This window comes from Elephantulus edwardii, unplaced genomic scaffold, assembly GCF_000299155.1.
Source record: "Elephantulus edwardii isolate Elephantulus edwardi_28Jun2011 unplaced genomic scaffold, EleEdw1.0 scaffold00155, whole genome shotgun sequence".
Lineage (NCBI taxonomy): Eukaryota > Metazoa > Chordata > Mammalia > Macroscelidea > Macroscelididae > Elephantulus > Elephantulus edwardii.
In genome coordinates this window covers 7,370,423-7,385,732 of record NW_006399905.1, presented here as the reverse complement: position 1 = coordinate 7,385,732, position 15,310 = coordinate 7,370,423, and the positions used below count along the sequence as shown (strand labels likewise).

At 40.5% G+C, this 15,310-nt stretch overlaps 1 protein-coding gene across 1 annotated transcript in view; it reads left to right on the top strand.

Moving 5' to 3' along the window:
- The window catches only part of TTC39C (tetratricopeptide repeat domain 39C), a 94,009-nt gene extending 85,863 nt beyond the window's left edge, over positions 1–8,146 (top strand). The window contains exons 10-13 of the mRNA XM_006895045.1: positions 3,664–3,761; positions 5,564–5,668; positions 7,165–7,203; positions 7,911–8,146. Of these exons, the coding sequence (XP_006895107.1) occupies positions 3,664–3,761; positions 5,564–5,668; positions 7,165–7,203; positions 7,911–8,000 (332 nt within the window). The 3' untranslated portion in view covers positions 8,001–8,146. The remainder of the gene's footprint in view (positions 1–3,663; positions 3,762–5,563; positions 5,669–7,164; positions 7,204–7,910) is intronic.
- The last annotated feature ends 7,164 nt before the right edge of the window (positions 8,147–15,310 follow it).

Below are 15,310 nucleotides of genomic sequence, written 5' to 3'. Positions count from 1 at the left end.
TGTTTGTTTTCCTAGCAGTCCATGGCATTCTCAATACTCTTCTCCAGCACCACAGCTCAAAGGCATCAATTCTCCTTCTATCCTCCTTGGTCATTGTCCAGCTCTCTGCTGCATAACAAGTGATTGCGAAGACCATGGCCTGTATCAGACGCACCTTAGTCTCCAGGGAGATACCATTGCTCTTCAGTACTTTGAAGAGGTCCCTAACAGCGGACTTACCCATGGCAATGTGCCTTTTAATTTCCTGGCTGCTGGTGCCAAGACTGTTGACTGTGGAGCCAAGCAAACTAAAGCTGGGTACAATCTCAATCTCTTCACCATCCATTCTGATGCTGCCAATTGGTCCAGTGGTGAAAATCTTTGTCTTCTTGACATTGAGCCTCAATCCATATTGTAGGCTACAGTCCTTGACCCTCTGCAGCAGGTGCTTCAGGTCCTCTTCATTTTCAGCAAGCAGGGTTGTGTCATCTGCATAATGCAGATTGTTGATAAGTCGTCCACCAATCTTGACCCCACATTTCTCCTCGAGTAGGGTAGCCAGGTTTAAGTTCTCCACAGAGCAGCGCTTCTGGGGCTGTGGAGATACTCAGGCATTGCAGCTAGGAGCATTATTACATGATGAGCTGGCCAGATTAAAATGAAATCACATGCATGCAGGACAGTGGCCACATAGGAGGTCATTATCTTCAAAAATACATTTTTATTCACATATATGTGCCCACCCTTTATCAAAAGAAAATGTCCAGTCACTGGAAAAGTGTGCTCAGCAGATATTGATTGTCCAGGAAGGATGTTATGGTAGTGGTGATAGGATTTCATGATAAATAAATTTAAAAGTTCTGCTGTGGACAGTTTTTTGAGAGAGAGAGAGAGATTAGTATACTAGCCTTATTCCAAAAATGACATACATGTCATCTTTTACTAGTTTCTGTATGGTCACACTTGGTTTTGACTAAATCTGGTATTATCCATTGAATCATTTCCTGTTACCAACTTTCCTGCAGAGATTTCCATAAACAAGGACACCAGCCTCAAAGGTTAGAAGTTAACCAATGTTGACGTTCCAGAAATCAAAGCAGTTCAACCCCAAAGGGATTATGTGCAGTGATCTAAAAAGGGGATTAATGTCTAACCTTCACAAGGAGACTGCTTGAAACAAACTTTTCTTGGGATTTATAAGCTCTGCTATGATCACTGAACAAAACACTTCTACTTTGTATAATTTTAAAACCATCCTAAGTTATTGAAACAATTATAGGCTATCTTCCAGTGTCAACTGAGAAGAAGTAGACATGATTGTAAGTGTCGTTTGAACATATATTCACAGAATCATGTATTTAGAGATAGCTGAAATATAAATCATACCTCCAAAAGCTCGAACTCATTGCTATAAAGTCAGATTGACTTCTAGCTCTACCACCAGCATATTTTCAGAGGCTGTAAATCACACAGGAGGATATTACCCACTTTTCTCTCGAAGAGTGGTGGATTCAAATTGCCAGAGGGACAAGACATTTGGATTAGCAGTGAAACTCCCTACAGACTCTGCTGTCTCTGGAGTTTCTCCTCAAAATGGAGGCTACTTTAATGATACTAGTGGAGGAAGCTTTCAGTCAGTGAAGAACCTTCAGTTGATGATACGGCAAGACTTGCACCACCAGAGTTCCCTGAAAGACAAGTACAGGCGAGAAATAGACAAACTTGTCAGGCCCAGAGTGATTATTGTTTAACTGAGACTTGACAAACCATTATCTGAACCCCTTTCTAGGTATCAAAAAACAAAGGTGTTAAAAAAGAGAGGGAGGCATGTTCTGCAGTGAATGGGAGATAATTGTATAACTTTTTAAATGCTAATCCAATCTGAGCTCATTCATTAGGTTTCATCACTCAGTATTAAGCAGTAATGATCTAAATTGACACAGGCGTACTGAGAACAGTGGGATCTTCATTAGTTCCAGAAAGAAGTTGATGTTGTTGTGGACCCAGTGCATTTATTGAACGCATCGCATGACACCGTTAGCCTTTTTCAGAGTACCCGTTTAACACTCTTTTCCATCAAAGCTGGTTAGGTTCATCCTTGTGGTTTCACTGTCTCCCCCCACCTGCTCACTCCGCTCTGCCGCATTCTTCCTCTGCATTTTGAAGATGTTCTCTCTGTTCTCAGCACAGCAACCAGAGTTACCAAGGTTAAGCCGTACCATGTCAGCATATTTTTCAGAACCATCTGATGGTTGCTGAGTTCACTCACAGAGCCTCCATCCGTTTAGTGGCCTGCAGTACCCTACAGCCTTGAATCCCCCCACACCCTGTACTGCTCTCCCCGACTCACTGCACTCCAGCCTCACCCCTCCTTGCTGCTCTTGAACACCTCAGGCATGTGCTGGCCTTAGTACTTGGTACTTACATGCTCTGCCCCAGAGCAGTCATCGCTCATGGCTTGTTCATGCCTTCTCTCCAGAGCTTTACTCAACTGTTACTCAAACGTCATCTTTGCAGTAAAGGTTCACCCATCTCTTCAGCACATTCCCATTCCTGGCTTTATTTTTCACCTTAGCAGAGTCGTACTTACTTACATTTCACCTGTTCACCTTTTCACTAACTCCCTTTCTGCCAAACCTAAGATTCCTAAGAGCAGAAATGTTTGCCTGAGTTTCACACTTCTTATTCCAGCCACCTATAATCAATGCACTACTGTCTACTAAAAGCCTAATACACAGTAGGTGCTCAGTTAAATCCTGAATGAACAAATTATTACATTAAATGATGCCTTGCCTTTCCTTAACTCTGATGCCTACAGTCTTTTGACTTCTTTTTTTATAGGGGGACATTCCCTGCTTGAACTCTGAGGGAAACACGTGCCTCTGTAGGATCAGAATTTATTCTTCTTCAGATGTATTTCTTCATTAATCTTCCTACTCAACTCTTACAGTTTACTTGTTTATGTAACTGTGAGAAGTCTGTGTGTACATATACATGTGTACATGTATGTACATACATATGCAGAAGGACACATGCATGAACATACAAATGCAACCATATGAAATCTCAAATTCCTTATTGACTCATGCAATGATTATATCACGACACATGCAGCCTTCTAGACACAGAATGTTCAGGTTGATCCCTCAGTGACCAGGGCAGTGCCTCAGACCAGGTCAAGGTGCCACTTGCATGTTTTCTGAATTGAATGTAAAACAATTTTTAGTCTTTCTGGCTCTTTTTAAAATTTTTTTTTATTCATTCTAATGAAAATTTACAGAGACTTTGGATTTCCATTCATTCATTTTTGCACTTTTTCTCTGGCTCTTTAAAAATCTGATTCCATAGCTCTTTCTTTGACTGAGGATACTCATTGGGGAATAAGGGATACCCCCTGAGTTTCAGCGAGATGGATTGAGACGGTGACTGCTGCAGTGGTCTCGAGTACGTGAGAAATGATGAAGATGGCATGCGATAGGACAGATTCAGCTCTGTTGTTCATAGGGTCATAGAGTCGAACTCAACACGATGGCACCGAACAACAGCTCACAACCCGAGTTGCCAGGACAGAAACACAGACTGACTAAATTAGCTAAACAATGAAGTCTTTTCTTGACTGCTCATGACAGTGAACATATTACGTGAATATATTTCCTTCCTGCTGTTCTCACTCTTCTTTTTCAGCTTGCCATGAAGTGGATGATTCATCGGTTGTCGGATTAAAGTATTTGCTTCTTGGTGCCATACACAAATGTCTAGGAAACTCCGAAGATGCTGTTCAGGTAAATGGTCCATCTGGTTGTCATGACAAAAGAAAATAAATTGGACACCTATGTATGCACTTATGAGTAAGAAGAATGAGAAAGTGTTCAGCAAAAGAAAGCCTCCCACTGCAGTGCCAGCGTTACCCTCTTTGATTACTGTCATTTCTCAGTTGCTGAAAGCTGGTAGAAGCTTGAATGCAACTTCAGATTCTTAGCACAGATTTTTGCAAATGTGTGAAAGTCTCAACTGGAGAGGGGAGATGAGAAGGCAGATCATTTTGAAGGGTGGACTTGGAACTTCATAGCTAAAGAAATAATCATGGATGTTCATGGTTTTCTCTCTGCTCTGCACCGTCCTCACCGGTTGGAGCTACCCTGTCAGTCCCTCTCACTGAGGGTCTTACTGCCCCTCTAATTCACCGAGTATGATGTCTTTCTGCACAAATTGCTCCAAAGGGTGTGAAACCAAGTCTCGCTATCTTCACTTCTAAGTGCTATCAGCTTTGTTAATTCCCTGGCAGTTCATGGTCTATTCCATATTCTCCACCATCACCGTAATTTAAAGGTATCAATGCTTCTCTGGTCTTCTTAATTCACTGCCCACCCTCTGCTTGTATGTGAGGCAGTTGAAAATACCATGACCTGAATCAAGTCTACTTTAGACCTCAAGGTGATATCTTTGCTCTTTAACACTCTGAAGAGATCAGTTGCTGCAGAGTTGCCTAAGGCAATATGTCGTTTTTGAAGTCCTTGGTGATGTTGATGTTTTCTTTATTTATCAGGGTTTTGGTGTTTTTGTGGTTTTTTTTTGCTGGTTCAGTTGTTTGGATTGTGGAGAATTTTTGCTCTCTTAAAATTGCCTTTAATCGATACTGAAGGCTTTGTAGTCTTTTATCTTCATTAGTAAATACTTCAGGTCTTCTTCCTTTTCAATAAACACAGTAGCATCATGTGAAAGTCATAGGCTCAAGTTATTCTGTGATATGTTGAATGAATAAGAACCATTCATTATTCTCACAAATAGTTGGAGGCCCATCAGTCCACTGACAAGGTGGCTGCTGCAAGGGGCTCTTGTGTGTCTGGAAGTGTGAGCATGGCGCATTACAGGACTAGGTTCAGATCTTTTGTTCACAGGGTTGCTTTGAATCGAACTTGACTCGATGGCACCTAACAGAAATAGCAACATCATTGGAGACATTTTGTAACTGTTTTTTACTCGTTTGAATTTTTATTGGAAAATTTATGTCCTGTTATTATTTTTAATATTTATAGAAGTTCATATTTTGTAATGGGAATCTTGTAGACTTAAAGCCCTTAAACAGTAATGTACCTGCATTGTAATTTTAAATTAATCTCCCAGTTTGAAGTAAGATAAAGTTATTACCTTGTTCCAAATGGCCAATTTTAGATCACATGTGGACGTACCAGCTAGACACATCATGTTAAGAGATGCTTCTTGGCTTCTTTGTTCTCTGCTTATAATATGAAAATGAGACTTTGAGATGCAGAATCCTCAACAATGATAAAGGAGACTGGTGCATTACCTGGAAAACTAAGTAGCCCCAAACTGATTGGTTAATTAGTACCATACGCTAGAGCAAGCTCACTAGGCAAAGCATATGAAAGACTTCCGAGAATGACAAGACGGGGTACCAGAGATGGATGGGAACTGATGGAATGAAGACAAGAAAGGAGAAAAACTGTCAGAGAATACAGGAAGATGAGTCTTTTTTCTTTCCTGCCTCCTAAAGATGAAATAAGCTCTAAACAAAGTGTGAAAATTCATTCATAGTAGCAACATTTACATTATTTCTTTCTAGTTCTTCCAGCGAGCTGTTAAAGATGAGTTGTGTCGTCAGAATAACTTGTATGTTCAGCCCTATGCTTGCTATGAACTGGGCTGTCTTCTGATAGACAAACCAGAGGTGAGTTCTTAACATAGTTTTTAAGTATTCTTCACCACAGAAGGTGGGTAAATGAGCATGGGTAAAGCATCCTTTATCTAAAATAATTGAATGAAACATGTTATTCTAGAAGAGTTCCAGAGAAGAGAGGATTACTATCTTCTTTTCTTAAAGGAGATTGTTCTCGGGAAGTGAAAGTATAGTTTTTTTAATGGTGATTTATTTGAGAGGAAAAATACCGCCTTTTTAAAGCTGACGTTGAATGACGTGGTGTGGTTTATTCCAAGGACACGGAGTTCATTATGATCATAGCGTGACCATATAGTTTAATATATGACACCAATTAAGTCACTTAACCGTATAGTTCCCCCCCCCCAGTGTCTAAAATGACTTAATGATACTTCCCTTGACAATTTAATAAGCTTGAGAGAGAGATCAAGGATCCGTGGTAGCACAGTGATGAAGTATTCAGATGTTAACTGAAAAGTCAGTGATTAAAACTAGCTTCTAAGCGGACTTTCTGTTAACAGTGAGAGCTTAATACTAGGAAGAGATGTGGCAGTCTGAAAACTTGGCAGGATAGCAGTGGAGTTGGGCTTCTGTTTATCTTGGTAGTGAGATAATTAATGGTAGTGTATGTCATTGCTTTTAAAATTGTAGACTGTGATGCAAATTTGATATTTACAATTGAGACATTAGTTTAAGTTAGTACAATAAGATCACCTTTCAATATTTTGTTTCTTGAATAAGATTCCAATAATGTTTTGTTTTGCACTTTTTTTTTTTAGTACTTTTTTAGGAGCTCATTTTTTATAACATTGCCTTTGTAAAACCCTAGTTTTTCATTACATTGAGCAAAGATTTCCAATGTGACAGCCTAAAGCAATAGAAATATGCCTCTAGCCTCATCCTTAAACATTTACTTTATCTTGCCAAAGATAGGCTTTTAGTTAAAACATTTTTTAATTTGAAAGTCTAATTTTAGCAAAACAGAAGTCATAGTTTTTATGTATGGATTAGAAAGTGCTGTCACTGTATTCTTTATTTTAATGAAGTTTTCACTCTTAATGCTGCCTTAAAATACATATTTACATCTCTAAGTTCACGTAATAGACCTGACCAACTTCTTGGCATATAAACCAAGTCAATGGCCTCACCCATAATACCGTCAAATAACATATAATTTACTGATTTCAAATAAAGCTTTTTTATTACCGTTCATTTAAAGTTACTTGGTAATAATTTTAGACTTATGCAGTTATAACTCTTTTAAGTTGTTGTCTTTTCTAGAATATAATGTAGACTATGAAAAATTACCACATGATATGTGCATATGAGCTGATAAACAACTTTATGTTGAAGATAACAAGGTTCACTGAGCAGTTCATTCACCTCTGCATCCAGCATGCTTGTTTTCATTGGCGTAGCCGACTGCTGGGTTTTTGCCTCTGTGTGTGTGTGTGTGTGTGTGTGTGTGTGTGTGTATTTTTTGAAATTTTTTTTTCTTATGTTCATAGACTGTAGCAAGAGGCAGAACTCTCCTTCTTCAAGCAAAGGTAAAAAATTAAATCAGCCTTTTGTCCATGGCCTTCTTATCCTTTGGGGTGTATGCCCAGGTCTGAATAAAAGGAAATTTTATAAAATTATTGTGCTGATTGGTAATATTTCTGGAAAAGAAGGGTAACTAATTGAATCAGCAAACACTTGGTTTTTAAATGAAGTTACTAAGGCCATAAGAAATTCCTGTTCATTTGTTCACCTTATTTTATAACCCATTCTAGTCTAAAGTGTTTGAATGGGAAAGTTACTTTTTTTTTTATAACTATATTCTTAAATCACCTTTGTAGCTGTTATAATCTACTAGTGTCTCCTCAGGAAAAAGATGCACAGTCTCCTATTATGTGATTTATGAGTTTGGACGCCCAGTGGAGGGTCAGCTATGAGTCTGTTCTGACTTAATGGCAATGGGGAGGGGGCTGCAGAAAGAGAGAAAGAATAATCATTTACATTGTGCATTCATTAAGGCTACTATTCCAGTAATAACATGAGGAAAATATAACAATATTCATGTTCAGATAACATTTAAAAGATGAACACAGAGTTTGTGGTCCGGAGAATAAAAATTTAAAGCACACGCAAAGGCTTCAGGAATGGATTAAGGGCTGTTACTTTGGGGAACCCACAGTTTGGTGGCGTTTGTACTGCAGTGTGCGGGGAAGAGTTGGCTGATAGGTGCCATAAATGCTTGTCTTTGATCTTGCAGGAGGATTTCTCTGGCTACGACTTTGAGAACAGACTGCATGTGCGCATCCACGCTGCTCTGGCCTCTCTGAGGGAATTGGTTCCTCAGTGACCAGCCCCAAGCCTCTGCTTTCCCCCTTCCCGCCCAGGTTCCGCACTTTAAACAGAAGCAGAAGACAAAGCTCTTGTGAAGAAGATAACTTTGCTTCTGAGAACCACCTGTGCCAGAGACACATTTTCCAATTAGGCTGATGTGTTTAAAAAAAAAAAAAACCACAAAAAAACAAAACCACCACTTCTTTTAAACATGTAGCTGAAAAGTAAGAATATTAACAACAATGACAATAAAAACCTGGTGAGAGGGTTAAGTGACCTTGTTCACATATTTTACTTTTGTGATTTATCCTTTTTAAAGTGAAATCAAACTAAACACAACCTGTAATCCTGTAGGAAAATTTACCTTAAGCACATATCTGACTGAACATCATTAATAATATCAAGATATAGCATTTATATTGTGTTTTAAAAAAATAATAAAGCGCCTTCAAGTGTTTTACTTTATCTTCAAAATGTTCCTGTTGAATAACGTAGCACCAGTGTTCTTGGCCCAATTTTACAGAAGATGAAATTCAGGCACAAAACACAGATTGACACACCCAATTAATTATTCCTGTTATCTATAAACAGGATGCAAATTTCCTGAGCCCTGACTGAATATTCTTTCATTGTAAAAATACATATTTTAATAACTCAAAACCCAGTGTTTTCTTTATTCAAAACCAAAATGCTCTTTGGATGAAGTTGTTTCAGGAAAATATTTCTCCCCAGACTGTTTACAAAATGTTTCAAAATGATGCACACTTTCTTTTTTTCCACTTGAAAGTCAACCAAACTGAAGGAAATAGAAGATCATCTTACAATAAAAAAAAGTAAAGCTCTTTTTGCCAATCTATTAAAAACTCTGGTCTAGAAACTAGATATTTAACAAGTACATCTTTTAGGAGTTTCTGTTTATTTGTATAACTATTAACTTTTGGAGATCTTTCACCCAATTACTTGTAAAGGTTATTCTTGAATGAATAGACGTTTTCATGCCTCAGAGTATTTTGTGGTAAATGATTTGCTAAGCTATATGTTGCCAGAGTTTAATAATTTTTCCCTTTGCTCAGGTTATTATATATTATGAAAGGTGTTGAGAGTTATTTTTTTAAATCCCTATTGCTAATTCTTATTGACAGTTTGTTTACCTCCATACCCAGTACTGCACACCTGTGGTTTTGAAGAATCTAAATACCTCAGTCACTTTGAAGACTTTCTGCCATAATTGTATGACTAACTTGGCTCAGTCTCAAGATTAGACTTTTTTTTTAATTGGGCTGAAAGGTATTGTTTTAGATTGTCACTTATTTATTTGGCAGGCCTAATATGATGTTCATATTTCAGTTCCTTTTTTCTGAAATAAAACATGAGAAAAGAATGTAGAATGTTGACCAACTTAATCTAATTTAATAGTATTTTAAAGGAGTAAAAAATTTCTCTGAAAGAAGTCATTTTTTCCTCCTCGACACTGGCTAAACTATCTTCATGTTTCTTCATGCACCTCACTCAGATGTTTGTTCACCTCTCTGACTGACTGCTTTTTGTTAGACTGTCATCTTTCCTGATGTGAATTCTGCATGGCTGCTTGAGTCTAGCCAATGAGAGAGGACTTCTGCTCATATTCCGTGAACGACTATATTCAGAAACCAAGCAAGTGCTCCTCTCTGAAAAAAAACACACACACCTGGTATCTAAAAGTACTGGCTAGCATCTAGACTGGAGGGTGGATGTGACACATCTTCGAAACATGAACGTTTTTGTCTTCTTATCTTTATGCAGTAAAACTGTGAGAGCTAGAATTCAACAGGACTGCCTTATTTTTTCACATCTTGCAAGTTTTCTGCCACTAACAGGGTGAAGTATTACCACTTCTCTGTCATTCTCTGGATCAATGGGAAATATTTTTTCGTTTTCTTTCTCTGACAGATTTCTGATTACACAAGCATCTGCTTTTTCACAGTCTGGATTGTGTACGTGACAAATTTCTTAACTATCTTTGGGGAACAAACTAAATCATGAAGTTCTTACTTCACAGTTTAGCCTTGAAGTGTTCGTTTTAAATATTATGACTCTTACTCATTACCTAACTTAAATACAAAACTGTACTACCCTTTATAATTTAAAAAATTATTTCTTCATTATCTGCTCACACATTACTTTCCTTTCTCCATAGAGGTTCAGGATTTTAAACAAGTTGGTGTTCATCTTGCTTAATCACTTAATTGCATAGACAACCTTGCACCACCATTCACTGATGCCCTTGAATAGTCAGATCAGCCTCTGAAATTTGGTATATATTGTTCGTGTTGCCCATGTACACGTTAACATGGGGTAGAACATGGGGAGTGGGCAGATAAATGATAATTTTAAAGGCTAGCAAAACCAAAAACCATTAAATTATTTCTTCAGAGAGGGTGTGAGGACACCATGCCATTGCTATTAAGTGTCATGGAGCCAACTGCGACTCACAGTGACCCTGTGAACCTTACAAGGGAAGCTTTGCTGTATGCTGCACGGTTCTCAAGATCTCCACTGTGTTCAGGCCCATTGTCAACACTGGGTCAGTCTGCCTTGTCAAGTGCCAGGTGGACTAAAATCTAAGTCCGTTTTGGAGCTGAGTAATTCCTGTCAATATCTGGCTGGTATATTGTGACTTAACTGGCCTGTGAGTTGACTGAGAGCTGCTTGGAATGTTGTTTTGGTGTAATTTTTACCCTTTGCTGATGAAGAAAATAATACTGAAGTTGGAATGTTTATGTCTAAATGTGCTTTTAAAATTTATTGTTTCTACTATTCTTCTCCCTTTCCTATTTTTGGATTCTTAAATGGATCTTCTTATTTCTAAGCATCAAATATATTTTTATATTAGATTCTGCCTATGATGAGAGGAAATTACTAAAATATTTTATGTATTCCAAATACATTTGTATAATTTGACACGCTTGGAGGCATAGTCTAATAGTAATAATGTAAAATGCACCTTACTCATGAATATATTTAAGATTTTACCTCTACTGGGCTAGATATCTTTTTATTTTGTCTCATGAAAGCTATGTCTTTTACTACGTGAAGACTCTTAACTTTCAGAAGTCACAGAAAATAAGATTACTTAATTGTTCTGTATTGCCTATGTCAGTTACTGGTAGGACTTGCAGTTTCTCTGATTTAAAAGACAGTGCATACTCGATTTTTTAAAATACACACAGGTACACTCACACACATCATGTATATTATCTTTGCTGTGTAAACATTTACTGTAGCTTGCTGCCTTACACAAATGGCTTTATAAGATATACAGATCCTGTATAGTATTTCTCCTATTGTTTTGAATCATGGTGATGGTATATTTTATATATTGTTGTTGTTGTGTGCAGCTGATAGTGAGTGCACCTGTGACTAATAGCAACCCTACAAACAACAGCTCTGAAACCTGCCCTGTCCTGAGCTAGTCTCTCTGACTCCAACACACCTACTCCCATGACCCTAGTTACTCTATCAATCCATCTCATCCGAGATCTTCCTCTCCTGCACTGTCCCTCCACCCTTCTGAGCATAATATCCTTCTCCAAGAACCAGTCCCTCCTGGCTGTGTGACCAAAGGATGTGATACGGAGCTTCAGAATCCTAGCCTCCAAGGAGAAACTTGGTTTCACCATCTCTAAGACAGACCTGTTTGTCCTCTTGGCAGTCCAGAGGATGTTTAATACTCCTCTCCAGCACCACTCAAACTCAAAGGCATCATTCTTCTGTCATCCTTCATCATACAAAACAAAATTGCTAAGCCCAGATCATTTAAAGAACATACAAAACACAGTAGGGGGAAAAAAGACTTATAAGCTAGGCATAGGAAATGGGTGGAAGATGAAGTGGGGAGAGGGTAAGAGAATGAAGAGTTGGTCCTTAAAAAAATATGTCCCCTCCATAGTGAAGTGGCCAGACTCACCAAGGGTAGAGTATAACAAAGCTTTCTTTAAAAAAACAGCAAAGAGGCCAAGTTTTAACACCTAATTGATGCTAGTATTAAGCAGCAACAACCCAGGTGACCTGTCAGTTACAGTTAACTTACTCCATAGGCCAGTGGTTCTCAAATTTTTGTGGTATTCATTTTGTGCCCCACTCATAGAGATTCTGATTCAATAGGTTCCAAGCAAAAAGTATCTTTAGCAAGCTCTGTGGATGATGCTAGTAAGTGGCCCAGTGGCTACACCACAATTTGTAAGTATTTAGTAAATCTAGGATTGAACTCAGATTGTGCATCATAGGTTTAGTGGATAGGTCTAGTGGATAAGAACTTGCAATGTCAACTCAAAGGCACCACCTCAAATCCACCACCTGCTCTGTAGAAAAAAAGATGATCATTCTCCTGAGGGATTTACAGCCATGGGGAAAACCTGCTGGACGTTCCACTATAAATTGGTTCTGGCTTGAGTACTTGTGACAATAAATTTGTTTTCTAAAAAAGATGCATGAGCTGAGTTTCACAGGAGAAGACTTGCAGTTAGGGGAAAAAAGATGATTGGAACTGGATCTCAGCCCTGTACTTGATGAGCAAAAGCAGAGAGGTGAGAGATGTGTGGTTTTGGGGGCCAGGCCACTGGAGAATTTAGCAGCGCCATTCCTTGCTGACTGTTGTTGATTGCCTTCTAGTTGAGCATGACTCATAGAGACACTATGAACAAAAGACCTGAAAGCCCTCTACAACTATAGACATTTATCAAAGTTCATAAAGTTTCTGGAGGCATGTTATTTAGGAAGTGGATGCCACTCCTACCTGCAACCTTGCTGACTACGCCACCAGAAAACTAGCATAATCAGATTTTCCTTTAGACTAAGCAGTCAGAGATGGGAAAGCAGTCATGGAGACCTTCTCCACGAACCTTGGCCATTTGCAAACACCAATTTCCCGACGCCCTTTTGCGAGCATGGTGAGGTTCCAGTCTTTTTGTCCCTTTCAGCTTCCCATTGGCCGGGCGGTCGAAGTCCCGCCTTCTCCCGCTGCTGTTACGCGGCTTCCACGAGGTGGGGCTTTGTGACGCACGCCCTGACGTTCCCTGCAGTATAAAAGGCTCCGCTCGGGCGCTTGCTCCTCCAGGAGCCGCCGGCAAGGGGGCAACGAGGAAGCTCGTTAGAGTGTAGCCGGAAAGCAGAAGGTGGGGCGAGTGCGGAGGAAAGGCCCAGCTTTCGGCCCCAAGGGCAGCTCGGTCCTCGCTCACCGCTTCTCCTACGGGTGGGACAGGTGGCGGTCAGTGCCGCAGTGGCCGGGATGATGCCCGAGGGGAAAGGGCCGGGGCCGGCCGCTCGGCGTCTTGATGGCGGAGCTCAGGTGCGGGGAGCCTCGGCCCACCTGCCCTCTGCCTCCTGGTGACCCGACCGAGGGCACGCGAGCCCGACCACGCCCGCTGTCCCACCGTCCCCGCCATCTCCCACTCAGACCAAGCCGAAAGTAGACATAAAACCGGGCCCACAGACCCCTGGGTGTTTGGGGAGTGAGAGGTGAACGACGTCAGAGTTCCCTCTCGCGTCCTCAGCCCCAAGAAACGTCTTTCCACAGTGTCACCCCTGCGGGGTTGGGTAATCAAAAGCGTACAGTTTAGGGAGGACATACGGTTGACTAGGTTTCTACAAGTATTCCTTAAAAGGGGAGTTTTTTAAGAGAATGAAATATTTAGGTAGTTGACACTTTTGAACACAGCCCACTGATGTAGTTCATGCTAGGGAGACTTGCTGGGTAATGCTTATCATATTGGGCTGCTGATCTAAACATACGCAGTTCGAATCCACTGGCTGAGCGTTTTCCTCCCCATAACCCTGGAAACCTCAAGGAGGTGTTCTTTGCGTCAGACACGACTGAACAGTAGGAGTGACTTTGGGGTTTGATTCTAAGGTATCTCTCAACTTGGCCAGGATAGTTCTTTACATGGAGCTACATTGTAGGGTGTCCAGTCCCCCTGCTCTCGGGTTGGTGACTGGCCCGATGCATTCCTGCATTTACAGAGAGGCTCCTGGAGGTGGGGTGTCAGCCCTGAGAATGGAGAATGATTAGGACCCCTGGGGTGGCCACCAGCTTCCTCCAAAGGGGGTAGTTCATTAGCTCTATCATCATAGCTACTGGTAATCCACTTCCAAAAATTATGACCCACCTATTCACAGTAGGGTGAGAAAGTGTGATTAAAAAAAAAATAAGTATCATGATGCTTGACTGTGTGGATCACAACAAACTGTGGCTAACCCTGAGAAGACTGGGAATCCCAGAACACTTGATTGTGCTAATGTGAAACCTATACATGGACCAGGAGTCAGTCGTCAGAACTGAGCAAGGAAACACTGCATGGTTCAAAATTAGGAAGGATGTTTCTATCTCCATATCTTTTCAATCTGTATGCAGAACAGATTATCCGGGAGGCTGGGCTCTATGAGGAGAAATGTGGCATCAGCATTGGTGGAGGACTCATCAACAATCTGCGTTATGCAGATAACAACCCTACTTGCTGAAACTGAGGAGGAGGACCTGAAGCACTTGCTGCAGAAGGTCGGGGACTGCAGCTTTCAATACGGATTGAAGCTCAATATCAAGAAAACAAAGATTCTCAACTCTGGGCCAATTGACAGTATCATGGTAGATGGTGAAGAGATTGTGATTATTCACAGCTTTAGTTTGCTTGGCTCCACAGTTCACACTCTTGGCACCAGCAACCAGGAAGTTAAAAGACGTATTGCAATGGGAAAGTCTGATGTTAGAGACCTCTCTAAAATACTGAAGAGCAACGATGTCAGTCTGGAGACTAAGGTGTGCCTGATATAGGCCATGGTCTTTGCAGTCACTTGCTATGCATCAGAAAGCTGGACAATGACTAGGTATGATAGAAGGAGAATTTATGCCTTTGAACTGTGGTGTTGGAGAAGAGTATTGAATATCCAATGAACAAGTTTGTCCTAGAGACGGTGAAGCCAGGCTGCTCCTTGGAGGCAAGGATTCTGAAGCTTCGTCTTGCCATACTTTAGACATGTTGCAAGGAGGGACCAGTTCTTGGAGAGGGACATCATGCTCGGGAGGTTGGAGGGGCAGTGCAGGAGAGCAAGACCATCTATGAGATGGATTGATTCAGTGACTGGGATAATGGGGGTAGGTGTGTCAGAGACAATAAATTGGCACAAGATAGAGCAGGTTTTTAGGGTTGTTGTACAGAGGGTCACTATGAGTCGCAGGCAGGCGGCTCAATGGCACATAACAACGCTACCACAACAATATATCAAGTTGGAACTGACTCATAGTTTAGCCTCCATCAGCTTTTCAGAGGCAGTTTAATCGCACAGGAGGAGATT